Source organism: Podarcis tiliguerta (assembly GCF_965153285.1).
Source record: "Podarcis tiliguerta genome assembly, chromosome: 2".
NCBI lineage: Eukaryota > Metazoa > Chordata > Lepidosauria > Squamata > Lacertidae > Podarcis > Podarcis tiliguerta.
The window spans coordinates 67,332,774-67,359,680 of record NC_139535.1 but is presented as its reverse complement, the minus strand read 5'-3'; the positions used below and the strand labels follow the sequence as shown (position 1 = coordinate 67,359,680).

Sequence of the window (26,907 nt, the reverse complement as noted above, 5' to 3'; positions counted from 1 at the left end):
TGAAGGTGACTCGGAAACTACAACTAATCCAGAATGCGGCAGCTAGACTGGTGACTGGGGGCGGCCGCCGAGACCACATAACACCGGTCTTGAAAGACCTACATTGGCTCCCAGTACGTTTCCGAGCACAATTCAAAGTGTTGGTGTTGACCTTTAAAGCCCTAAACGGCCTCGGCCCAGTATACCTGAAGGAGCGTCTCCACCCCCATCGTTCTGCCCGGACACTGAGGTCCAGCTCCGAGGGCCTTCTGGCGGTTCCCTCATTGCGAGAAGCAAAGCTACAGGGAACCAGGCAGAGGGCCTTCTCGGTAGTGGCGCCCGCCCTGTGGAATGCCCTCCCAGCAGATGTCAAAGCGATAAATAACTACCTGACATTTAGAAGACATCTTAAGGCAGCTCTGTTCAGGGAAGTTTTTAAGCTGTGATATTTTACCGTATTTTTTGTTTCTATGGAAGCCGCCCAGAGTGGCTGGGGAAACCCAGCCAGATGGGCGGGGTACAAATAATAAATTATTATTATTATTATTATTATTATTATTATTATTATTATTATTATATCAGTAAAAGGATGGTCATAGCTGGTAAATCAGCCTAAGCTCAGCATAAGCAATCCTAACCAAAGAAACAACTTGAGACTCTAGTGAGATCTCTAACGAGTCCAGGAGTATTCCCAGGTTATGAACCTGTTTTGAGAGTGCAGTGCCTCTCAGAACAGTCCTTGCATCTTTTTCAAAGACACAGGAACCACTCACTCACAGCACATCCATCTTATCAGGATTCAGCCTCCATTTATTGTTCCCCATTCAGTCCATCACTGAGGAAGACTAAAGTAAGCCGACTGGCAGAGCTGGTGGAATAGGCACCATCTTGCAGAATTCTGACATTCACTCTGAAGCCTATTGATTCTTCAGAGCCTTGTGAAGGCAGTGAAGAACTTACGAGAGAATCTGTGCACTGTCAGTGAATTTTCTTATTATGGAAATGAGCCCAATAAAACACAGTGGGCCAAAAGGCACCCTCCCTTCTTACAAGGAGTTCCTTGTGAGATGAGAGGACTTCAGATATTATTCACTTCCCGAGGAAGCAAAACAGGAGGCTAGTAAAGGACAGACCAAGGCCCTGAAGCTCATCAGTCTGCATAGGAGAAACACAAACCAACAGTATAGCCATCTTCTTGACCTTCATGAGGTAATATGCATCAGATAATCAGATGCTGCAGAGAAAGAGAAGTGTTAGCAGGCTAGAAGGGGCACTAGTACAAGTGCTGTAACTGCTTCCAAGATACAGAACCTTCTGCATTAGCAGCCCTGCACTCTTAAATCTATGGATGTGAGTACATACTCTGAAAGGAGGTTTCGGTTGTTGAATGGTTTCTTTAAATGTAAAGGTTCATCATTGTTCCACCTGATGTGTATGTCTTTAAGGGGCCAGAGCAAGGGCCAGAGCAAAATAACGAGACCCAGCTTTACAGCTGTGAAACATAGCAAGTGCTGCTGAGTTGTATTGATTAAGCTGTGTCAGCAATTGGGTGTAGTATATAAGGAGCAGCACCTAGCTCTCTCATTACCCTGGGGGATGGGTTGGTGGTTGGGTCTGGTTTGTTGTTGATGTATTTAGTGTAAATGGAGTTTTTGTTTTTCTTATTAAAACCTTGTTTAAGTTATTTTTGAGTCCCTTTTTAATGCATGGTCTCCCCAGCAAGCTCTCTGCAGCCCTACCATACTGCAAATAGCCAACATCGGTAAGCAGTTAAGTTTTACCTTGAGCCTTAGAGACACAGCAGCCTGTAAACAAGAAGAGCAGGTTATTATTTAAGATCTCATTCTTCCATTGTTAGTGAAAATTATACCTTGTTTTGCTTCATTTGTGTAGAATAACTATGCTTTTGTTTCATTTAAACACTGACACCTTCTAAAACTTCCTTGCAGTGATGGTAGTGTAAGCCAGTCACAGGACGACAGCATTGTGGGGACAAGGCAATGCAGACACAGTTTGGCAATTATGCCTATTCCTGGCACACTCTCGTCCAGCAGTCCTGATCTCTTGCAGCCTACAACCAGCATGTTGGATTTTTCTAACCCTTCAGGTAAAAAGACCCTCAGTTGTTAACCGCTACGTTTCCCACTATGTTTTTGTAAATCAGCATTGACAATCCAATACGTGGTTGGCTAGTTTTGGAGTCAAGTTAAATGCAGTTGCCAGAATTTGTGACTCTGATGCACACCTCAGGAGCTGCTGGGTTAGTATTTTGGAGCCAGCCTTCTGAAAGCTGTGTTGCTGCTGCTGCTTACCAGTATGGGTTGGGGCAGAACAGCAGTAAGGGCAGGGCAGCAGGGAGGGTTCTGTGGGTGCACAAAATCCAGCATTTCCATCTAAACACCTATGTAGCCCCAACCTCATCATTACCCTGTCCCTCCTCTACACTGTTCCTGTAAGCAGCAGCAGCAGCAGCAGCAGCAATGCCACTGTCGGGACGATGGCTCCACCACACAGCCCTGCTATGCCATCCTGACACATCTATACAATTTGGGTTTGCCAGATTATTCTAGATACGTGTCTAGCAGTGTTAAAAGAAGAAAACAATAGGTTCCTATATTCACAGAGGCTTCCTGCGCTCATTAGTGCTTTACATAGTACAGATTTGTTTCTAATGGGGCAGGTTAATGCATTTATCATCATGCTTTCATAGCTACTACATTTTTAACCATATACCGTTTGAAGTGTTTTAAGAAAATGGAAGACTACGCCCCCAAACCTTTTATGCTGCCAGCAAGTATATCATCCCAGAGGTACCTTTTCTGACACAAATGAAGTGCTATTGAGGAAGCCACCAAATTTACCTTTTGTAATTTTTTGCTTACAACTAAGCAAGTCCACAAACTGGATTATGGGAGCTGTGTGCTTCCCAAAAGTTTTGTCCTGCCTTCAACTACCAGGGGGAGATGTTGCCCAGCCCGATGACCTTGCAGTGCCAGTGGGAAACTGCTCTTCAGATAGGTACCAATAGTACTTTCTGTCAGTGGAGATTCCACCTATCAAAGTTAATTAATTGGCAGTGTGCATATCCAGATGCGATTGACCCATGATCATTGCTGACCTCTTCGTTCCTTACTGTGTCAATCTCTTTACAAAACCTAGTGTGCGTCTTCTACCGTCACATCTTTTCACTGCAGTAATCTAAATCACACCTAGGCCTCTTAGAAACAAAACAAGAAAAACTCTTCTTTGTTTTTATACCCAGATCACATTTTTAGCTTAATTATGCACTCTGACAACACATTGTGGCATAACTTTATGTTTATGTAACAGTTTATTTAGCAACTTCTGTTTACACTTGAAGAGATTTCTTTTCAATTATGTTAGCTGTGATTAGCTAATATTTCTCAGATGTAACAAGGAATCAGATTATTGGTATACAGTTTTTAATAAGAGGAAAATCAAAGTAACTTGTTTTCATATTCACACATATACAGTGTGTGACTAATGATGTCAGTGTAAAGTCTGGATCCTGACTTTTCCCCCTTCTTTTTATCCTGCAGCGGTTGGTTTTTACTGTAAGTATTCCAATCACTGGCAACCTGATGATTTTATAATGTGTTTATTTTTTTAAAAAATGTATTTTTGAAATTCTACTTTAAATAGTAACATTTTTCTAAGCAGTCAAAGTGGTGAAGCCATTTTTCAGAAGTATAGCTGAACCTGTTTTGTTTCAGTGTCTATAATCTTTCAGTGTCTAATCTTTCAACATATGTGTGAGTCAGACTATGTAATAATTCTTTGATCGCTGTGCAAGTATTAGCTTGCAACATACTCTAAATTATTGCTCCTTTGAGGATTAGAGATGGCTGACTTTTGTTCCTAAAGTTTCTCATAAATATAATGGCCCTTTCCTATAAAATACCTACCTTGTCATGACAGTCACGTTTTGAGAAATGCATGTATGCAGGACAGAGATTAATTCAGTGGAGTACCAAAAGTACATGAAGTACGTGGCCTACATGGAGGTGCAAAAATTGTGTGGAGGAAGGGTGACTGTTGCAGATTTTTTGAAAAAAGTTCTCCATGTCTGTCCATACTATCTTTGCGGTTAGGATTGATAGAAATACAGTGTTACCTCGGGTTAAGTACTTAATTCCTTCAGGAGGTCCGTTCTTAACCTGAAACTGTTCTTAACCTGAAGCACCACTTTAGCTAATGGGGCCTCCTGCTGCTGTCGCGCTGCCGGAGCACAATTTCTGTTCTCATCCTGAAGCAAAGTTCTTAACCTGAAGCACTGTTTCTGGGTTAGCAGAGTCTGTAACCTGAAGCGTATGTAACCTGAAGCATATGTAACCTGATGTACCACTGTAACTCCATTAGAGCCATTGTGACTTAGTAGTAAGATTGCTGGACTAGGACCGAGGAGACCCAAAATTACACCTTCTAAGGTATCTTTGGAATGAAGAAGGTGTAGCAGTTTTGTTTTCTTTTGTTGTTTTGGAGGGGGGCAGTTGCAAAAGGTTACAGGACTTGCTATCTTATAGTAAGGTAGTTTTAGGGTGGTGAAAGTACAATTATAGCACAATCCTATACATGCCTTTTTGGATGTAAATACTACTGAGTTCAAATCATTAGAATGATTCAGAAATACTGCTTTTGTTGAACACGTCAAACAGGAGAGAGAAAGAGGATGAATTTATAGGGCTTGTGCTTTTATAGCAAATTTGAATGCCAGCTGTTGGGAACTAATTACTTGTGTAACTGTCTGATTCAGACATGCAGCCAAAACATATAGTTTAGTCTTTCCCATACTGTACCATTTCAGATTGCAGGTGGAAGATAGCAGATTTCAATGTTGCCCTATGCCAACCTTTGCCAGCCTGTTGTCCTCCAGATTTTGTGGACTACAATTCCTACCATCCCCAGTTGACAGGAGTTGTAGTCTAAAACAGTTGAAGGGTACCAGGTTGACGACAGCTTGTCCTATGTAATAATAATTAAAAAAAACCTTTTGCTCTTGGAAAGAGAAGAGAGTTGTCCTTGTCTTCTCTTGCTATATGCTAGTTTTGGTTTTCCAAGGACAGGGATTCTACACATGTGGTTCTCTACTACCACCTGCACCACGAGCCATGTTTTATCTGCATGTTAAAATCTGATCTGTCTGAGACTGAGTCACACCTGGCTCTCTTCGGAAAAGCCCATTTTATAAGTTTGTTAATTGACTTTGGTGATACAGGGCAACATGAAGAAAAGAAGCACGTGGTCATTTAAATTATATAGCACTCTGCACCCTATCAGCTGAATTTTCCAAACCAATTCAGCTTCACAAAGAGTAAATTGTCTCTAAGAAAAATGAATCAATAAACTAAACTTGAAGCTTAGAGCCTCATTGATTTATGATACACTTACTACTTGTCATAATCCACATCAATCGTCAAGTGCAGTTATTTTCTAAATTACGTTAGCATTATGTAACGCTGAAGGTCCAGAACAAAGAGCTACCTATATGGTCAGTGGGCACAGGGAGAATCAAAACCTTAAAAATAAATTTGTGGCTGTAGAAAGAAATAATATATTTTTTTAAAGATACATGCAGTGTAAATTTTCATTGCTTTTGCTGAGCAAACAATAGTACACATATGCTTACATGAATCAGCCATTTATTGTGACAGAAAACAAAGCTATATATATATATATATATATATATATATTTGCTTTCGTAGATTTTCACGGGTACAGGAATGCAGGTTTTGGTGTCCTCGGGTGTCTTCCCGTGTAAAAGTTGGGGTGTCTAGGCGACGTTTCGACGAGGTCTCACTCGTCATCTTCAGGCTGGTGCTTTCGGCTTCTTGTTACTGGAACAGAGCAGGATCTCAGTGTTTGAGTTCCTATAAATACTGTTGAGGAGGTGTGGTGTATAGCCTCCAATGTTCTGGGCAGAGAGGAGGTTCCCAGGCTAGTGTGCCTTTTCTTCTTTTGTTCCTTAATTACTTGAGGGATATCTTGAGTGATTTCTTGAGTGATTTCCTGAATCCCACTTAGGTGGGTCATTAGGTGTGGATTAGTTGCTAAAGCCTTCGTGTCTTGAACTCTTGAACTTTGTGAAGAGTTTTTCTGAGAAGATGGCTGTACTGCATTAGGTTGTGCTCTGGCTTGGCTTCGTGTATAGGGGCGAGCTGTGGTTTTGTGGCCTGTGCCAGCCAGATCTGTGTAGGGATTGCAGGGGGGTGCAGCATCCGGAGGTGCCACCCTGGTTTGGCTACTGGATGGTGTCTGTAATTTATCTGTGGAGAGGGTCTGGGTTTGGGTCTGGTGTGGTTGATTGGTGATGGCGTTCTGTGTGCCTCTGGATCTGGTGTCAGATTTTGTGGGGAGGGCTAATTTCCAGATGTCTGGCAAGCGGGATGTGTCGTCACGCTTGTTCATGTTGTGAGGGTGTTTCTCTATCTCGATGGCTTCCATGATTATTCTCTTGTGGTGATGTTCCATGTTAAAGAGCAATTTGGAATCTGCAAAATTAATTTCGTGTCCTGTTTCTTTCATGTGTTGGAAAAGAGAGGAAGTTTTTTCTTCTTTTTTGACGGCATTCTTGTGTTCTGCGATCCGTGCATTTATTCGTCTGTTTGTTTGTCCAATGTACGTGGCTGGGCAGACTTTGCAGGGTATTTCATAGACCCCTTGGTTTTCCAACTGAATTTTATCCTTGGGGTTTCTGAGGATATTGGCTATTTTTTGGTTGGTGCAAAAGGCTGTTTTGATATTGTGTTTATGGAGGATTTTGCTAATTTTATCTGTAGTGCCCTTGATATAAGGAAGGAGGGCTATGCCATTGTTTTCTTCTGTGTCTTGGTTTTTGGGGGGTGTTTCTTTTTGGATTAGCTTCGTAACCCTGTTTTGCTGGTATCCATTGGCAATTAACACATTTGAGAGATTCTGTAACTCAGTTGTCAAGTGGTCTTCGTCAGCCAGGCGTTTGGTTCTGGAGATGAGAGTCTTGGCTACGGAGTTTATTTGTGCAGGGTGGTGGTGTGATTGTGCATGTAAGTAGCGGTTGGTGTGTGTTTTTTTCCGGTAGATAGTGTGTCCTAGGGAGCCATCAGGTTTTTTGTAGATTAGGACGTCAAGGAAGGGAAGTTGGTTGTTGGCTTCTATTTCCATACTTTGGCTCAGATATGTTGACGACACCTTTGTAATTTGGCCACACGGGAAGGAAAAACTGGATAGCTTCCTCACACATCTCAACAGCCTACACCCCAAAATACAATTCACTATGGAAATAGAAGCCAACAACCAACTTCCCTTCCTTGACGTCCTAATCTACAAAAAACCTGATGGCTCCCTAGGACACACTATCTACCGGAAAAAAACACACACCAACCGCTACTTACATGCACAATCACACCACCACCCTGCACAAATAAACTCCGTAGCCAAGACTCTCATCTCCAGAACCAAACGCCTGGCTGACGAAGACCACTTGACAACTGAGTTACAGAATCTCTCAAATGTGTTAATTGCCAATGGATACCAGCAAAACAGGGTTACGAAGCTAATCCAAAAAGAAACACCCCCCAAAAACCAAGACACAGAAGAAAACAATGGCATAGCCCTCCTTCCTTATATCAAGGGCACTACAGATAAAATTAGCAAAATCCTCCATAAACACAATATCAAAACAGCCTTTTGCACCAACCAAAAAATAGCCAATATCCTCAGAAACCCCAAGGATAAAATTCAGTTGGAAAACCAAGGGGTCTATGAAATACCCTGCAAAGTCTGCCCAGCCACGTACATTGGACAAACAAACAGACGAATAAATGCACGGATCGCAGAACACAAGAATGCCGTCAAAAAAGAAGAAAAAACTTCCTCTCTTTTCCAACACATGAAAGAAACAGGACACGAAATTAATTTTGCAGATTCCAAATTGCTCTTTAACATGGAACATCACCACAAGAGAATAATCATGGAAGCCATCGAGATAGAGAAACACCCTCACAACATGAACAAGCGTGACGACACATCCCGCTTGCCAGACATCTGGAAATTAGCCCTCCCCACAAAATCTGACACCAGATCCAGAGGCACACAGAACGCCATCACCAATCAACCACACCAGACCCAAACCCAGACCCTCTCCACAGATAAATTACAGACACCATCCAGTAGCCAAACCAGGGTGGCACCTCCGGATGCTGCACCCCCCTGCAATCCCTACACAGATCTGGCTGGCACAGGCCACAAAACCACAGCTCGCCCCTATACACGAAGCCAAGCCAGAGCACAACCTAATGCAGTACAGCCATCTTCTCAGAAAAACTCTTCACAAAGTTCAAGAGTTCAAGACACGAAGGCTTTAGCAACTAATCCACACCTAATGACCCACCTAAGTGGGATTCAGGAAATCACTCAAGAAATCACTCAAGATATCCCTCAAGTAATTAAGGAACAAAAGAAGAAAAGGCACACTAGCCTGGGAACCTCCTCTCTGCCCAGAACATTGGAGGCTATACACCACACCTCCTCAACAGTATTTATAGGAACTCAAACACTGAGATCCTGCTCTGTTCCAGTAACAAGAAGCCGAAAGCACCAGCCTGAAGATGACGAGTGAGACCTCGTCGAAACGTCGCCTAGACACCCCAACTTTTACACGGGAAGACACCCGAGGACACCAAAACCTGCATATATATATATATATATATATATATATAAATATATATAAAAACTAAACACCATTTTAAGGGAAATAACTGTATACTTCTAATTTTTTTAACCTAGACATTCCAGATCAGGTTATAAGAGTTTTCAAAGCTGATCAACAGAGTTGTTACATTATCATAAGCAAAGACACTACAGCAAAAGAAGTCGTAAGCCATGCAGTCCACGAATTCAATTTGACAGGAGGCTCAGAGACCTATTCTCTCTGTGAGGTTTCTGTGAGTCCCGAAGGAGTTATCAAACAGAGAAGGCTTCCTGATCAGTTCTCAAAGTTAGCCGATCGGATTCAGCTGAATGGAAGGTAGGTATGCTTGCATCTTTTAAGTAAAGGACAGAAGTAAGAAAATTGCAGAAAAATAAAATAAAAAGAGGAATCTCTTCTAATGAGCATAACACTATTTACTTTCTCTAATGTTAGAAGAGCCAGTGGAGTACAGTGGTTGGATTAGTGTTGAGAGACCAGGATTTTAATCCCTGCTAGGGCTGTGTGATAAATTGTCATATTGTTGAATTGAAATAACATTGTGATAAGTGTTTCAACAAGGCAATATACCGGTGAACAAAAGATGGAAATAATTTTGTTAAATTATTATTTCAAGGAGACTATCTTTTTGCTTGCTTGCCCTTCCTCCTTCACTTTGATAAAAAGGGAGAGATTGCTAGGATGAGGGCTTTTGGGGGGCCCTTCTGTGTATGTGTGTATGTGTGTGGGGGTAATGGAGGGGAGAAGATTTAGCTGGCTACCTTTATGCTGAAATGGGAGTTTGGGTACTATGTGGGAATGATGGGGAGGGTGTTTTTTGGTAAGCAGTGCAAGCGAATGCGTGTCTACTCACAAGCAAGAACTACTGAATTCCTTACATTTTAAGGCCCTCCACCGCTGCGGGGAGCCTTGTCAAGGCACCTCTGCTGCTGCAGGGAAGCATGGCACACCCTCCACCATGGCAGGAAGGTAGGGTGGCACACTCTGCTGCCGCAGGGAGGTGCAACAAGGCCCTCTGCTACTGCAGGGAAGCTATGTTTAGCTATGTTGCTACTTTTCTGAATTTGTATTAAATGTTTGTTTCTCTAACAATGCTTTTTAGGTATTACTTGAAAAATAATATGGAAACTGAGACTCTATGCTCAGATGAAGATGCTCAAGAATTGCTTAGAGAGAGCCAGATTTCCCTTTTACAGCTGAGCACCATTGAGGTAGCTACCCAGCTATCAATGAGAGACTTTGAGTTATTTCGGAACATTGAACCTACTGAATATATTGATGAACTATATAAACTTGAATCTAAAACGGGGAATGCTAATCTAAAACAGTTTGAGGATGTTATGAATCAAGAGACATTTTGGGTTGCCACAGAAATTTTATCAGAGCCAAACCAGCTTAAAAGGATGAAGATCGTAAAACATTTCATAAAAATTGCTCTCCATTGTCGAGAGTGCAAGAATTTCAACTCTATGTTTGCTGTTATAAGGTAGGTTATTCTCTTTTGATAGATAGCAGAGTAGTAGAAAACTAGAATTAAAATGAAGTGCCTGATCATAGCCTTAATATCAGAACTTGAATAGTTATTGGCGGATCTGGGATGTGCTTGGTAACTTAATAGGTATGTTATAACATACTGATGGGACGCGGGTGGCGCTGTGGGTAAAACCTCAGTGCCTAGGACTTGCTGATCATAGGGTCGGCGTTTCGAATCCCCGCGGCAGGGTGAGCTCCCGTCGTTCGGTCCCAGCTCCTGCCCACCTAGCAGTTCGAAAGCACCCTTAAGTGCAAGTAGATAAATAGGTACCGCTTTATAGCGGGAAGGTAAACGGCGTTTCCGTGTGCTGCGCTGGTGCTGGCTCGCCAGATGCAGCTTCGTCACGCTGGCCATGTGACCAGGAAGTGTCTTCGGACAGCGCCGGCTCCTGGCCTCTTGAGCGAGATGAGCGTGCAATCCTAGAGTCGGTCATGACTGGCCTGTACGGGCAGGGGTACCTTTACCTAACATACTGATAGAAGTTTACTGAAAAAGAAACTTTAAAATGTACTTATGACTCTTGGAAATGTGTTGTTTATAGACATGGACTCTTCATACATTTTAGTTAAATGTACAATAACATCTTTAATTGCAGGAATATAATATTATTGATAAAATTTATTAACCAGGTTCAAGATAATCAGTCAACTAATTTTTCATGTGGACAAGCTAGCGTACTTTGTACCCAACCTCATGGAAACCTTCACTTCAGAAAGCATTCTTTTATCCACACTATTTCACTCGTATCACAATATTTTTTATGGTTTGGAGGAGGCTCCTTTCTATATCCTGGGATATTAATGTGGGTCAGGAGCATAGTCTTTTGAATAGGGTGTATGAATTTCTTTTTCTTTGATAACTGGTAATGTGAGAGTTATTTCTTGCAGTGGTCTTAATCTGGCACCAGTAGCCCGACTTAGGGGTACATGGGAAAAGTTACCAAGCAAGTATGAAAAGCACCTACGAGATCTTCAAGACCTTTTTGATCCATCTAGAAACATGGCAAAGTATCGCAACATCCTTAGCAGTCAGAGCATGCAGCCTCCAATTATTCCACTCTTTCCTGTTGTCAAGAAGGATATTACATTTATGCATGAAGGTAATGCCACAGAGAAGTAATGAGCCAGCTTATTAAATTGCATATTAATACTTCATTGGTTTGCGCCAAGGGATCTGAGGTTTGCTGCCAAAGAGGACATGATTAGGGCTAAGATTAAATATACTATGGTGCACATAGAAAACTGTAAGCAGAGGGAGAGCATTTCACAAATGGGGAACCACTGCAGAAAAGTCCCATTCTCATGTTGCCACCCCTGGACTTCTCTTGGAGGAGGCAAATGAAGAAGGGCCTCAGATGATGATCTTGATGATCTCAGAGTCTAGGTAGGGTCATTATTATAGAGCCTCATGAGACACAATGCCTGCAATTCCTTATTTTTTATTGGCTTATAATGCTGATTATTTCTAGTAGCAAGCATCCAACAGAATCTGTCCTCTAGGAGTCACTGAAAGCTTGGCCAAATGAACATAACACCAATTGACAGCATGGTTTTAATGGGAGAGATGTCAGATTCTTGGTCGTGACAATTTAAAACCAGGTGGTAGTAAAGTGAATACAGAGAGTGGTGGTGGGTAGATGTGTTTGATTGAATTCAGGGGTGGGAAACCTTCAGTTTGCAGGTCAATATTTGCACATAATGCCCTTTTGCTTAAACCATGCCCATGTGTCAAACGCTGACATCACTCAGTGATGTCAGCTGGTGAGCAGCAAGTTCAGTCCTGCTGGGTCCTGTGTGATGGTGCAATGGCACTTTCCCCCCTGGTGCCGTTAGGCCTGCCCTCACTTAAATATAATGCACCCACCTCACAGAACACTAATTCCACCAATTCCTACAAACTACCCCAGATTATCTTGTGGGGGGACTTGTGTAAGGAAAAAATTAATAATTTGGAGTCTCAGGCAGGATTTGATCAAATAAACAAGAGAGCTTTTATTTAACAAAGGGAGTTTATGACACAAAATGGGTAAAACATGGGATACTTCAGATTATAATGCTACTGTATTTCACTTCAGTTCTTTCTCAGTTGTTGCACAGCTGTTGCTGCTTAATACTTTGGTTCTTAAACAAGGTGGTGTTTTCTGTCAGTTACACACCCCTTTGACAACCCTACTCCTGAGGTACTCCAAGTAACAGACCCAAAGGATCACCACACCCCTCTTAACTGGTCTGGGAATATTCTCTTTTTGTAGAGGAATCTCTCCCCTCCTGACTGGAATGAGCCCTAAGTAGACTGTATTATCACAGCTTCTACTTCTCCTGGCTCAACCTCAGCCTCCCAGTTAATTCCTGGCCTAATTACTCTTACAGGACACCACATACTGTCCTTCACACTAAACTCAGAGCCTCCTTTCTCTAGCTTTTGATATATTCTTCAGTGTGGATGTTTCTACCCAGAACCAACTTTCGCTCCTCTCACTCCCTATCTCCCACCCTATTCTTCCAACCTCTATCCCAAACTACCAAACTGTCTCTCCAAATCCTCTCCTTTTCAACCCCCTCACCTGGAGCCCCGGCCAGTCAGAGGCTGCCATTCGGTAACCATTTGCTGGCAGGGAAAAAGAAAAAGAAAACACTTGGGGACCAAAAACTGCCCAGCAAAACAAACTTTTCCGTCACATCCTGCTTCACCCGCACATTCTGTGTGGGGAACACATTAGCAAACTGGACTCCTCCTTCACCCACATATTAACCTTGACAGTCACCTGATGTCATTATAACATCAGATGTTTGACTATTAATCACTGCAATGAAGAAGGAAATTCAGTAGGTACAACATCACCCCGATCAACAAGCTACACATGTCAAAATCCCCACTTTATATCGCTATTGCAGTATAGGGGCCCTGCCTCCCTGCATCTGTCACCCTAACTCTCAAAAACTATGAGAAAAATGAAAATTAACAGTAAAAAATTAAGAGTATATACCCATATTTGGCTTAGCATTGGCTCCTGTGTCTGAAAGAATTGAAAACTGTTGAAGATGAATTCTTTCCTCCCTAAATTAAGAGGTAGAACCATTTTTAAAGGGCAATAACCTTGTTGCTATCAGTTTATCATTGGAAAATCAAAGCGAACACAGTCCAATTGTAACATTTTCTTTCTGCTGACAGCTGCCACTATAAAAACAACTGAGTGAGGGTAAAGTTAGCATTTTGACTGGCATCCATACTCTACCTTACATCTTCTTGTGGTTTTAACGACACTTGAATTTGAGACCTTTGACATCTGATGGTGGCTTGTGATATATGAGAGAAATAACATGTCAGTCTCCGAAGTGTTGTGAACCCTCTTAAGGTTTTCTTGCACATATTTTAATTGTATAGGAAATGATTCAAGGGTGGATGGCTTGGTAAATTTCGAGAAGCTCAGAATGATTGCCAAAGAGATTCGTCAAGTCATCAGAATGACTTCTGCTAATATGGATCCTGCAGTAATGTTCAGACAAAGGTATGGCATTTAAAATGGAAATTTGGGTGCAGGGAGGTGTTCTTGTGTGGAGGAAACAATATGTGTATGTTCACATGTTTGTTTTTTGTTTAATTTCATTGTTTGTTAACATTTATCATGGGAAAGTGAATATGAAACAAATGTAGATTAATGCTGATTGCAATGCTTAAGTGAAGGTTTACAAAAGTTTTTAAATAACATTTGGCGTACAGTATTTAAATATATGAAGTTTTTAGCTTAGGGCTCTTTCCATCTCACCCAGGATAAAGTATCATAATAGGAAAAACACAGGAATATCTTAAGTCAAAGAGGTTAGGCAATTCAGAGTAATCATTGGCATTGAAAATGTAACCCAGTAAAATGGAACTTCTTATTAAAAATTCAGTTGTAATATGATCAGTGCCAGGATACAATAGATCATTAATTTGTACTGCCCTTGAGATCAGGTTGTAGGTTCGAAAGGGAGTGAGTGATGTGTGAAAAACAGCACATGCCAACCTAAGTGGAGGTTTCCTTCAAAATCCATGGTCTTTTAAACTCCCAACCCTTTGGTTCTCTGTGCTTGTGTATTCACTGCACATAGTAACAAATTCTGTCTCTATTCCACTGAAAAATGTGTGTCACTGTTTTGAGAATTGTTTTTACTTAATTGAAATTTTCATTTCTCTCTTTTCCTGTCTACATCCTCTTCCTTTCTGACTCTCAACTGTGATTTTCCCCCTTTGCTTTTCTTTTTAAATACATGCTTCATTGTATATGGCTCTTGCTTACAGGAAGAAGAGGTGGAGGAGTTTGGGGTAAGTGTAGAGATTAATGCAACTAAGACTCAAAAAAAGTTATGCCAATTTTAACATGCTGCATCCTCATTAATGCATGCATCTGAACAATAGCATGCATTTTATTAACTCTGCAACAGTTGTTTCTAACTATTCCCAAAATTAAGGAAAAACAGGCCCACGACGATAACATGGATTCTTAACAAACCTGAATGCACTCATGGGTGGGGAGGTCTTTTCTATTGCTCTTACAAAACAAAATCATAGTGAGCTTATCCTTTTCACATGAGGTTAACATAACTTTAAAACTTTGGCATTAAACGTCTATTAAAGAATGTCCAACTTCCCCTGCCCCTACCATGGAGGCATTCCATGGTTCTAAATCATAGATTTACTTAGAAAATCCAGCTATGTGCTTGAAAATGTCACTACCTTGGGCTGTAAAAGAAGGGAAAACAGCTTGATAGCCACTTGTATGAAGGATCCTGGAAGCCACAAAGTTCTGTCATCAGCACCTAGAGACATCCATGCAGTCTGCGTACCAGGAATGGATCTCCAGTGAAGAGCCCTTTGACAAGAGGGCTTCTGTGCCCAGACCATAGCACTGGATCAGAGTGATTATGTGTGTATGGTTTTCTATGCTGTCTGTAACTAAATGAGATCATATTCCTGAGATATGGAATCTGCAGAGAAGAACTTGAAATTATTTCCCTTAATAGATTATTTCACCCTTTTATAACATTCCAAAAACTCAGTTTTGATTTCTGGAATGGACAAGATTGAGATTTCAATTGTTAATAATGGGGGAAGGGCAAAGAATAGATGTTTCTTCTAGATCAGTGGTGGGAAACCTCTGACCCTCCAGATATTGTTGGACTTCAGCTCCCATCAGCCGTAGCCAATACTGTCTATAGTCAGGGATCATGGGAGTTGTAGTTCTGCAGCAGTAGCTGGTGGGCTAAAGTTTAGCCAACACTCTTCTTGATTTTCAATATTCAGATGACAGTAAAGAAGAAAAATACATTTACTTCTTGTATAGCTTGCATTTCAACTTTTACTTGGGAAAATTAAAGGAACATGAGTTAATATGATGCTTTAATAAAAAGGATACTTAAATTTTTTTAGTTAGTAAGATTTAAAAACACACCAAAAACATGGTGTATAACAAACCAAAGTCACCAGGTTACATAACTTGTATTTCCATCTTGTGGTTTGTGAATGTTTATAGTTACGAAACTTTCCCATGTTAAATCTGTACAACATTCTGAGCCTGTTGCTGCTCTGATGTCAACAAATCAGTGATCAGTCTTCATTCTGTTGTGAATATGTGTTATCTAAACCTGTTGTTCCTTTATATGTATTATTTGACTCAGTGTGTCCCTTGTTCTTTCAATATCATTTCTACTTCTCAGAACTCATATTCTAATGTTTATTGCTGTTTGAAATCTTGCTTCTTCTGTTGTTAAGGTTATGTATTTCAAAGCATTTTCTGTTTGGCTGTGTCCCCTGTTGAAATATTGAGCTAATTTGTTTAACAGTTTAAAATTTGTTTCATAAAAAATAGGTGGTCCACTTTGTTTTGCTATAGCAGTACTTTTGTACCAAATACCATTCAGTCAGAATAAATATATACAATTAGCCTGCAGTTCAAAGTACTTTTTGAGACATATACTGGAATTAGATCATCCTTTAAATTGAAACATACTCTCAAAGTTATTAAAACTGCAAGATCCCTGACAGGGAAGAAGCCTGAATATACATGGAATTTTTAGTAGCTTTCATTGGAAAAACAGGTTCTTTCTTACTTGATATACTAGATTATACTTTTCAGAAGCTTTCCCAAGATAAAACCAGAAATTTCACAAGTTCTTTCCCTCACATCCATTTCCTTACTCTCTTCACAGTTTCTCCTAGCTTTGTTTACTAGAAATCTTCCATCACTTCCTTTCCCCTTCCTGTTCCTGTTGCGGTGTGAGACAGAGGCCTTAAATCTTTCTCCTTTTCTATTATTCAGTATAGGGATCTCTGGAAATTTACCCAAACACTCACTTAAGTTCTCTCATTTTCCATTTTGTTCTCCCGGTTTTTGCTTTACTGACTCAACAGTAAAGCCAAAGAACGTCAGATCTGCGTATCTTCCTCAGAAGATCTCTGGGTCTCACAAATATGGAGTTTTTATATCTGTGTCAGCTTGAAAATATGTCTCTACTTTCTTTCTAATTACTTCCTATTTGGTATTATAGAACATGCTGCTTTTATTGACACATAATTTTTCAAATTCAGACTCTTTCATGACAATAATTAAAAAAAACAAAAACAAAACAGCTCCCTCCAGCTGAGGTATCTTACTTGCTTCTTCCCCAGCAGTAATAGTTCTGGAAGGAATTTGTCTAGTTCTCCAGATCATTGTGACTGCTTGTTAGATGGCTCAGGGACAGATTATGGAAGGAATCAGAGCTCTCACAGTTTAAGTGCATAATGCCTAGAATTGTTTAAATGGCCACAAATAAATTATCGTTTCTGTCTCACAATAAAACAGGAGAAAATTGCAAGTTTGGAAGGCGCACACTTTTAAAGACAGTCTTATTTTCCATTTAACTATTAGGGCACTTTGTTCAATGAGAGTAAAGCTTGTTTCTGACCAAAGGTAGTAATTTTGTTACAGGTGTGATGAGAAAGATTTTGTAATAGTTGTTGTTATTGAAGACTACATGTCTTCACGGGAGATAATCATCTTTAGAATCCCAGGTTCCAATTCTCCAAGCTCTGATCACTATTCAAAGAGTCCACCTTATGCATGCAGCTGAGTGACATTGTTGCCACGTCCTGTCCAGCAGTTTCCCCCCACTGAACTGCTGTGCTTCAAAATGCAGTTTGCTATTCAGAGAGTGACTGCTGGAATAAAAACATAAAGAAAAACATCTAGCAGTGTGCCTGGGTCTTCCACACACAAATCTCTTGATCACAGCCGTCGTTGTTGCTCCCATTTCAGAAGCAGAATAGTAAATTATAGCAGCTCCCAGCAAAGTCTTACATTAATCTCTCTTGGCAGACTCAACTTGTTTATCAGAGAACACATTGCTGTCTTCTGATAAATACAAGATGATATTCCAGTTTTTGGAATATGGTAAAAATAATGAAGCTCACCTACCCCTATGCAAAGTCCTGCTACCAGAAGTTATTAATACAATGGAATTATGATTTTTGTTTTACTGCAAACATTTTGCAAGCTTTTGAACAGCTCAGAGAGAGAAGAAAGGGCTATTTCAACCATCATTTTGCTCATGCTCTAATCTTCTGAGACCAAATTGCGTTAACACCGAATTCAGAACTGTTAAGAAATTTATCTTCTGTCCCAAACACAGTATTGGGGCTTTTGGTGTACCGTATTTTTCGCTCTATAAGACGCACCAGACCAAAAGACGCACCTAGTTTTTGGAGGAGGAAAACAAGAAAAAAAATATTCTGAATCTCAGAAGCCAGAACAGCAAGAGGGATCGCTGCGCAGTGAAAGCAGCAATCCCTCTTGCTGTTCTGGCTTCTGGGATAGCTGCGCAGCCTGCATTCGCTCCATAAGACGCACACACATTTCCCCTTACTTTTTAGGAGGGAAAAAGTGAGTCTTATAGAGCAAAAAATACAGTAAGTCTGAAGAGCCTTGGTTACATCTGTTAGGAGGAGCTTTCATAGAAATTTTCCTGCACACTTTTTGTTTTATAATTCTCTTCTGGACATATTAACTCAGTAGTCTTGCAAATCGCTTTAGAACAAATGTTGTTAACACTATTCATCTTTTTTTAAACTTGACATCAGCATGCGCTTTTAATGGAAGAGTATTTGTGCTTCAGTGTCTGTTGCTTTGGTTCCTCACTACTAAAGCGGCTGCAGCTTAACTACCTGGATGTCTTCTCTTGCAGATCACTAAGTCAGGGCAGCACAAACTCAAACATGTTGGACGTTCAAGGAGGCGCACACAAAAAACGTGCCCGCCGCAGCTCCCTTCTAAATGCCAAAAAATTGTATGAGGACGCTCAGATGGCCAGGAAAGTCAAACAATACCTCTCCAATCTGAATGTGGAAACGGATGAAGAAAAGTTCCAGATAATGTCGCTTCAGTGTGAACCTGCGTATAGCACTTGTAAGTAAAGCAAACTTTGAGGAAGGCAATTGAGCTTGAACAGTCTGTGGTGTTAGTTAGGAAGAATGTTTGTGTCATTCTGTAGACTTAATTTTCTATGGTTACATAATTATGTGCATTTCTATGGGCTTTCTCTTAAGCATAGTTTTAATGCAGGCCAAATATATATTTAAAAGCAGATACTGCAAAAGAACAACAACCTCAAAACCCTTGATGAATATTTGGCATCTTGTCAATTTGAGTTTTGACTGAGTTTGCACAAACTTGAAATTATAGGTCTTACCATTGACCTTCAGTTGTTAATCTATGCACCTATCACTAGCCTGCCAAAAAATTCCATAGTATGTTGCAATATTTTTTTTGCCAAGTTAGCACTTTACAGAATTAAGAAATGGTAATGGTAAGCCTAGTGTAAGTGAAAAGAAAATGAAAGGATAAAATATTATCACAGACAAATAGTTAGAAAGACATAAGTAAAGAAATTATTTCATTGGGAAATGGGAAAATAGTAGAGAGGAGAGTGATATACCATGATGGTCTGACACTTTTTGAATGCCTTGACTATTAACAGAGGTTGTTGCAGAGGAAGAGTTTATAAACAGACCTCTGACCTGTGCTATTCAGGAAATAACGAACGTCTTAAGACAGACTCCAAAATATAATGCACTATTAAGGTTATCTAAATTTTGGCAAGCAATCGTAATTAATAGTCAACATATGGAGGGCACCAGGTTGGGGAAGACTGTTGTAAACAATCCTCAGCCTGCTTGCATTATTTCTGTGCCTGGGTGTTTGTGTGCCTTTTTGTTCTTACCATTTGGGAAGACTTTTGTTTTCTGAAAGGATCCTTCTTGCACCTGATCGTGCTCATTAACCACACTAACGTTCTCATGAAATTTTCGGGCACCTTTTGTGATCTGCAGTAAATATACCTAAGCTTCTATTATTGTGGTTTTTAATAACCTCCACGTTTTCTGGAGATATTTGACTCTTCTGACATTTCCTTGCAACTTCCTTTTTGCTAGGCTTCCCAGTTTGGAAAAGTTCCCTAGGTGACCTTGGGCAAGTTTCTCTTCATCAGCCTTGGCCCCAAATTGTCAGTAAGAGGGATGACAAACTGTTCTGCCTGGCCCAGTGGTTATAAAAATTACAGCTGCCTTTGGCAGTTTGTCGGGTGGTAACCAGGAAAGTCCTTTTTCAGTGATGGCACACTGTTTATGGAATTCTCCTAGTACTGAATGTTACATTTTCTAACATCACAAGACCTTGTTTTTTTCTAGTACTTTTAGTTCCATTCCTATCTTGCTGATCTTCCTAGACTCTGCTGCTTTTTCAATTATTAGTTGTTCAATTGTTTTATTTTTTTTAACTGTAAGCAGTCCTGGAAGTTTCAGTACTTTGTAGTAATCTTCATCATCACTGTAACTAAACTTATTTGTGCTGATGTTCTTCCTCCCTTCTTCATCCACAACATGCACAAAACCCAATAAGCTAAACCCTAGCCAACCCCAGATATATCCCTAACGATTTCATGAGCTGCCATGCACCAATGACCAGTAGTGCTGCAGGTGGCTTGAGTGTTCACAGCAGCTCTCAGTCAGAGAGGTGCATACTACAAAACATGCAGTACTGGGCCAGGAGCTATTGTGACTGCTCACAGGTGTGCCAGGGATTTACCAGATCTGAGAGAGCTAAAAGTGCAGCCGAGTTGTGGACAGTGTCCTTGGGAGAGCAAGTGGGTCCTGCCAACGTTGGCTCTCAACCCTTTCTCTCTACTTCCTATTTTTGCTGGTTTTTGGCTTACTGAATTAAAGTTTCTTAGTGCCAGTTTTTTTGCCTTCTCGGCTGTTGAGAGTTTTCTGATCTGGAGTGCTCTGAGTTTTTGGATGGGTAGTCTGAGATATAGGTATACAAATGCTTCTGTGCTTCATCTCAAAATGTTGTATCCTCTCCGATAGTAAATTAACAGAAATGTAAAGATAAAGTTTGGATGCGCTGTTTGCTTTTTAACTTCAGAGCTGATTTAATTGTGGTAAAAGGCAAGCACCATGAAGTTATTTTCCAATAGAGGTTTTCAGCTGTATATCCTGTCGGAGAGTACCAAATGCACATATTTCATTGAACTTAACGGAAGCAAGTTTCCCTCATTGAAACAGAAGCTTACTTTCCTTATGAAATCAGGAGCAGGGTTTCATATATAAACAGTTACTTTAGCTGTTTAGAAAACCTGCCCTCTGGAAATGCATAACACAGTGGAAGTGCATAACACTTAGCTACCAAAAACATTTAGTGCTGATTCATAAAGCAGATTCTCTCCATTTTTTAGGGCTTTTTTTGGGGGGGGGGGGGAGATAAGTCACAAATCCTGCATGATTTCACCTTGCAATACAGGTCAGAGCTGTAATGTGTTGCACCATTTTTGTGCTGGGTGCAGCAGTAGCAGCAGATGAGGCTACACCATAGATGAGCATCTTCCGGTAATGAAATAGAAGTAGTATAGCTTATTCTATGAGTTAAGTGTGCCACCTAGTGGAACACTGGGGATACCTTTCTAAAGAACAAGTGGATAAGAATCCTTACAGATATTGCTATGGATACAAAAATACCAGCTTGCCATCTAGTGTTTCAATGCACATTCCATTTTAATTGTGGTTTTTATTAACATTGCAACAGATTATAGAAAAAAAAAATATTGACTTCTCTTTTTCATCATGTCAGTGACGAAAAATCTAAGTGAAAGACGAGGTGGAAAAGCTGTAGAAATGTCTCCTATGCCACTGAGATCTGTTGGCCAAACTACAAAAGTTCATCTACATCAGCAAAACAGAATGAGTCAAGTCCTTCAGGTTCCAGCTGTTAACTTGTACCCCATTAGGAAAAAAGCACCAGCAAAGGACCATGTGACTTTTAGTGAGTATTTATCTACAGGATTCACTTCTTAAATCAAATTACTATATAAAATGGGCAGATAGAAGGTTTTGCAAGGCTAATGTTAAGCTATACTTACAGCATGTCAGTTTCATTTCCATTTTGATATAGTCATATCCTAGCATATATTTCACTATACTAGATTATAAAACCCTACAGTTTCAGCAGCAGATTGGATATGTTTAAATTTTTCAAACAAAATACTTAATTTTAGCCTGATTTTGACGTTTGAGTATTACTAATGTTTTAGTATTACTAAGTTTTGAAATATTTTAACAATATATTTTTATGGTTTTAAAATGTATTTTATTGTATGCTTGATAAGTAGTTTGTATATTCCTTTGAGAATATTACTTCTTGAAAAATGCAAATATATTAAATAACATTTGTATAGAGATTTGAGAAGTCAAATTTTCCATAAAGACAAATTAAGCCATACTAAATGTTTCCAAATCTCCTACATTTCATGGAAAGGGACACTGAGAATGTGAATTGTTTCTGCTAAATGTCTTGCAACTTCTATCAAATTCATGTAAACAAGAAAGGGCTGATTCAAAATTCTGTTTTGAGGCCCTGCTGAACATGGCTGGCTTTTAAAAGTTGTCTTCCAACAAAACAACCTTCACAAAGGAGTCCAGAAATAATTTTGGTCATAGTTCAGTTGCCTTTGGACCATAAAAGATGCTTTTGTAGGAACTCTTCAGTTTGAATTGTGTGTATAAGCATTTGTCTTGTTTTGTGATTGCTCTCATAGGTGCAGGTTCTCCTCAGAAGTCAATGAGTTTGTCTGAGGAAACAAACAATAAAAAACAAGCAGAAGACAATATATCTATGGCATCTTCTTTGCATTCCAGTCCTCCTGCTTCTCCTCAGGACTCCCCACGCAAAGGTAGGAGTAGACACAAGTTTAGTCTTAACATGTCTCAGCTTAACTATATTTTAGTTTTCTTCTCAGGATCTGTCTTTCCTTTCCTCAGTAAACTCAAAAGATGAACTTTGAGTATTCACAAAAGGCATAACTTATTCACTGAGGAAAAGAAAAGAAACTTCATGTGTTCATGGAAAAGACCATTGTGCCTGAAACCTTTCAGGAAAGTTTTTAACATTGGATATTATTATATTTTATTTATTGAAAGGCATTTATAAGCCACTTAATATTTTACAAATCTCTTAATTGGTATAAAATATAAAAATAATGTAATTATAAATGCAACCTAAAACAAGTAGAACAGCTGTATGAAAACATGTAAAAGTGTATAAAATAAATAAAACAAAAATTCAGGGGATCACAGACATAAGGGTCCGATCTTATGGATCAGGAAATCTGGGGGGGGGGGGGAGATATGTAACTGCTATAAGTAGGACGATGTGTTTTTATGTGTGTTGATTTAATATACTGTTTAAAAGGCCATAGAGTGTTTAATTAGCCAAAGGCCTGTGAGAAGAGGAATATTTCTGCCTGGTGCCTAAAGATAAGTAAGAAAGGCGCCAGGTGAGCCTCCCTTGGGAGAGCATTCCGCAAGTGGGGAGCCACCACAGAAAAGGCTCATTCTCAGTGTAGCCACCCTCTACACCTCTTGTGGAGGCGGCAAACAAAGAGAGGCCTCAGATGATGATTACAAGGCCCAGGTCTGGGTTGCAGGGTCCAGGCTGGTTCATATACAGTAATTCAAAGAACCATGCGTGTCATTATTTTTTCTGGATATTTGACTATTCTTGTTGGATTGAGAGCCAGTGTGGTGTAGTGGTTAAGAACGGTAGTCTCGTAATCTGGGGAGCCAGGTTCGCGTCTCCGCTCCTCCACATGCAGCTGCTGGGTGACCTTGGGCCAGTCACACTTCTTCGAAGTCTTTCAGCCCTACTCACCTCACAGAGTGTTTGTTGTGGGGGAGGAAGGGAAAGGAGATTGTTAGCCGCTTTGAGACTCCTTAAAGGGAGTGAAAGGCGGGATATCAAATCCAAACTCTTCTTTTTCTTCTTCTTCTTTTTCTTCTTCTCCTTCTTCTTCTTCTTCTTCTTCTTCTTGGATTGTCAAAAGTTACTCCTGCTAGAATTCTTCTACATAAGCATGCGACTTTCATTAACTTTCATGTGACTCCATGAGGATTGCTTTGTCTCCTTTGATTTCAGTTGTTGGATATGCATTCAGGGGTTGCTGTTTTCTTTAAGAAAACCTTGTTTTGATAAAAGTGGCCTCTGCCCTGTTTGGTATTTGTTAACATCTCATTGCAGAGCTAAAATTAGATTACTTGTTCTCTAACTAATTAAACAGGCACATCATTTTCCCCTCTTTACTTAACTGCAGCTTATCTTTCCTTTTGTGCTGCATCCAAGTGTAACATTACGTAGATTAAAAAACAAGAAGAGTGTTTCTTTTACTGCCCGTGTGTTATTTACTTTGCGTGTTCCTTTCTTTGTAGCTGGTAATCCCCAGAGGTCTGATCACTGCAGCCAGATCAACCTCTCTGGCTCGTCCTCCTCTCTTGCAAGCGAAGCAAGCAACAAGAACAGTGGACAGCGCAGCTACGGAATAGGTGGGGCTTATTTGCAAAAGAAAATCCAGCAGATGACTAGCAGGACAGCAGAAATATCAGTCAGTCCTGAAAAGAGGCAAAGTGAGGATGCCAGAGACAAGGCAGAGCTTCAGTATAAGCCCAGGAAAAGAATGGTCTCTCCCTTTGCAAGATTCAGGGAAAGGAGTATCTCCAGGGAAAGATCAGCTGTCGCCCGTGACATGGACGCAAAGTGCATGCAGGAGGAAAGGGATAGAGCTGAGAAACAAAAGGACATAGACAGTAATGTGTTGCATACAGCCAGTAGCCATGGAAACAATAGCTCTCTAATGTGGTTATGTCCACAGCTGAGGCACAAGAGAAGGAAGACTATGTGACATGCCGTTCTGCCTGTGTCAGGCTTAAATCTGTATTTATACTGTAAATATTTATTCAGATATGTTAAGTATGTGTGACACCATTTTGAGTTTTTTCAGACATGGAAGCCGATATTAGCAAAAGATTCATTTTTACTTGTACATTTTCAGTATTAAAGCTGGAAGGACCACACTCCTTTAGGAGCTTCTTAGAAGACCACCCAACCTCTTCTATTGGTGATGGTCGAGAAATGACTAGAAATAGACTTGTTTCTCAGCTTAATAGCAGATTAAGCCTTGTTCTGCAGGCTTTGTACGGAGGATAAGAATACGGCGAGTGACTAACGGGGTCATGCTTTCTGGAGCAAAATACTTTTAAAAATATGCTTTATTATCTTGCTTTCTAGCCCCCTGCCACATACATGGCGACATGCAATTTCCAGTTGGGCTGCTGCGTGATATGCAATTGCATACATGCAGTTTTACATGGCAAACAAATTGTGTGAAGCAGCTCTGTGTGCCCTTCCTACTATTCATACAGTTCATATAGTGGTGTGGATGAGATAAACAGAACCGTAGTAGAGTAATTGCTTCACACAAAAGCCTTCCCATTTGGCCAAGTACATGATTTGCATATAGGAATCAGCTCTTGTAGCTTGACCTACACATAAGGACCATGGCACTTATTTCAAGAAAGTGTGCATAAGCTTGTATGTACCTTTTTCATTTTTCTTTTGGAGAGACCTCAGCCTGTTTGAAATATACAACAGTTCTCAGTATTTGCCCTCTTGTAGGGATAGCCTTTGAACTGTGTAGCCACAATCTACAATTATCATTCATATCACATCAGTGTGCACTACTATTCAGTTATGTGTAATTTTGGGATTTACAGTTTCATTTTACTTTAAATAATAATAATAATAATACAGGTGTGAGTGTTTTATGTAATCAAAGGTTTTAACTTCACTTCCCAACTGCTTTCATGATAAAGAGGTTTCTGCTTTTACTATATACTTAAAATGTTTCACAAATTTTCCCTAACATGTTGTGAGTAGATGCATTTTGAATTATTTTCAGGCAAAATGTATCTGTTTACATTTAAGCTATTGGATCTATCATCTCATAAAATATTACACATGGTTACTTCCCACTAATGAAAATATTTATCGATTTGTGCATACCTCAAAGTTTCTGGATTTTATATCCCAAAATGCCAGCTTGCTTATTAATTGGGATTATTTCCATGTGTTTTGTATAAATTCATAAGAGGTAAACACAGGTTTTTTTTTCATGGGAAGCAGTTCAAAGAGTGTCTACTTTCAAAATAAATGCATTAATAAATCTTGGCCATGTATCACAGAGCCATATGCATATCCTATATGCACATACACAAGGCATGTTTCTTTCTCTTAGTAGCTACATATAATGGACCCCCAAACTGTTACTCAAACTCTCCTCCCCCAATTTAAAAAGGGCACAGATAACATACATATTATTCTGGGAATTTCCCTTTCAAATAAGCAAGACAGCAAGCTAGTTTTTTAATTTGGGTGTTCTATATACGACCAGCTACAGCAAGAGAAGCTCGGCGCTTATTTTTCCTGGATCATAAGCAGTATGTTGAGACCAATTTCCTACTTTCTTTTTACAAGTAAACTACTTTAAAAGCCCATATCCAATGAAGATAAGGGAGAAAAATAGAAACATGAGAAGTGCTAAGGCACTGCAGGAACATAATTAAAAAAAGAAAAAAGAAAGACCTGTCAAGGATTGGGAGCAGTGAGGAACCATGTTACCATGTGTTCTGAACCGTTGAATAAGTGATGGTGGTTTTGTCTAGAGTCGCCTGCAGACAAGTTTGCTTGCTTGTTTTTTTAGTTGACAAATGGAAAATTGCATGTCTGATTGGCCCATCAGATTCTACAGCTTCACTCTGGAAGTCTCCTGGTTTACTTAATGGAGGCATTTTCAGAACTGCCAGTACTTACTACAATTAGCTGAAGCAAACGAAATGTGATAGATAGATGCCCTTAAAGTTCTTTTCTGCAGTGTTAAGATAAAGGTTTTGACTTGTCACTATTTTTGATATACTTACTGAGTGCCGTAGCGCTTAAGTTGTGGACCAGGGCTTACGGTTTCAGTAAGAGTTGAACATCAGCAAGATATTACACAGCCTAGGAAGTTCACAGGTATGAAATGTGTATTGGTTTTTGTTTTGCTGGCATCCATCTGTCTCGGGAGACAATGGAGGACTGCACCTTTGGGGTTGAGGTCAAGTTGTTGGACAGTTGCAGCTCCTGCTGTGGTTGTAGAGAGAGATGCAGATAAAGGCTGCTGCAGATCCACTATGGTGTTTTTTCTCTCTATGCTCCTCCCAGTGGTCATTTCTCCTCTGGTCACAGCTGTGAATTCTTGACAGCTTGTCTCCAGGCACTGTGGTCATCTGCAAGGGATTCCCACGTGCCAGGGTT

General features: G+C 40.1%; 1 protein-coding gene across 11 annotated transcripts in view; it reads left to right on the top strand.

The window, feature by feature from the left end:
- Nucleotides 1-26,907, top strand: part of RAPGEF6 (Rap guanine nucleotide exchange factor 6) — a 146,003-nt gene that overhangs the window by 100,392 nt on the left and 18,704 nt on the right. For 4 of the 11 annotated variants that reach the window (XM_083428779.1, XM_083428773.1, XM_083428782.1 and 1 more), the window contains 11 exons: nucleotides 1,929-2,086; nucleotides 3,540-3,554; nucleotides 8,761-9,001; nucleotides 9,786-10,169; nucleotides 11,105-11,316; nucleotides 13,602-13,725; nucleotides 14,499-14,522; nucleotides 18,419-18,639; nucleotides 21,358-21,549; nucleotides 22,322-22,456; nucleotides 23,988-24,101. In XM_083428779.1, the coding sequence (XP_083284905.1) occupies nucleotides 1,929-2,086; nucleotides 3,540-3,554; nucleotides 8,761-9,001; nucleotides 9,786-10,169; nucleotides 11,105-11,316; nucleotides 13,602-13,725; nucleotides 14,499-14,522; nucleotides 18,419-18,639; nucleotides 21,358-21,549; nucleotides 22,322-22,456; nucleotides 23,988-24,101 (1,820 nt within the window). Of the gene's footprint in view, nucleotides 1-1,928; nucleotides 2,087-3,539; nucleotides 3,555-8,760; nucleotides 9,002-9,785; nucleotides 10,170-11,104; nucleotides 11,317-13,601; nucleotides 13,726-14,498; nucleotides 14,523-18,418; nucleotides 18,640-21,357; nucleotides 21,550-22,321; nucleotides 22,457-23,987; nucleotides 26,117-26,907 lie in introns of those variants that run through there. The other 7 variants (XM_083428780.1, XM_083428776.1, XM_083428781.1 and 4 more) reach the window with 5 other exon arrangements.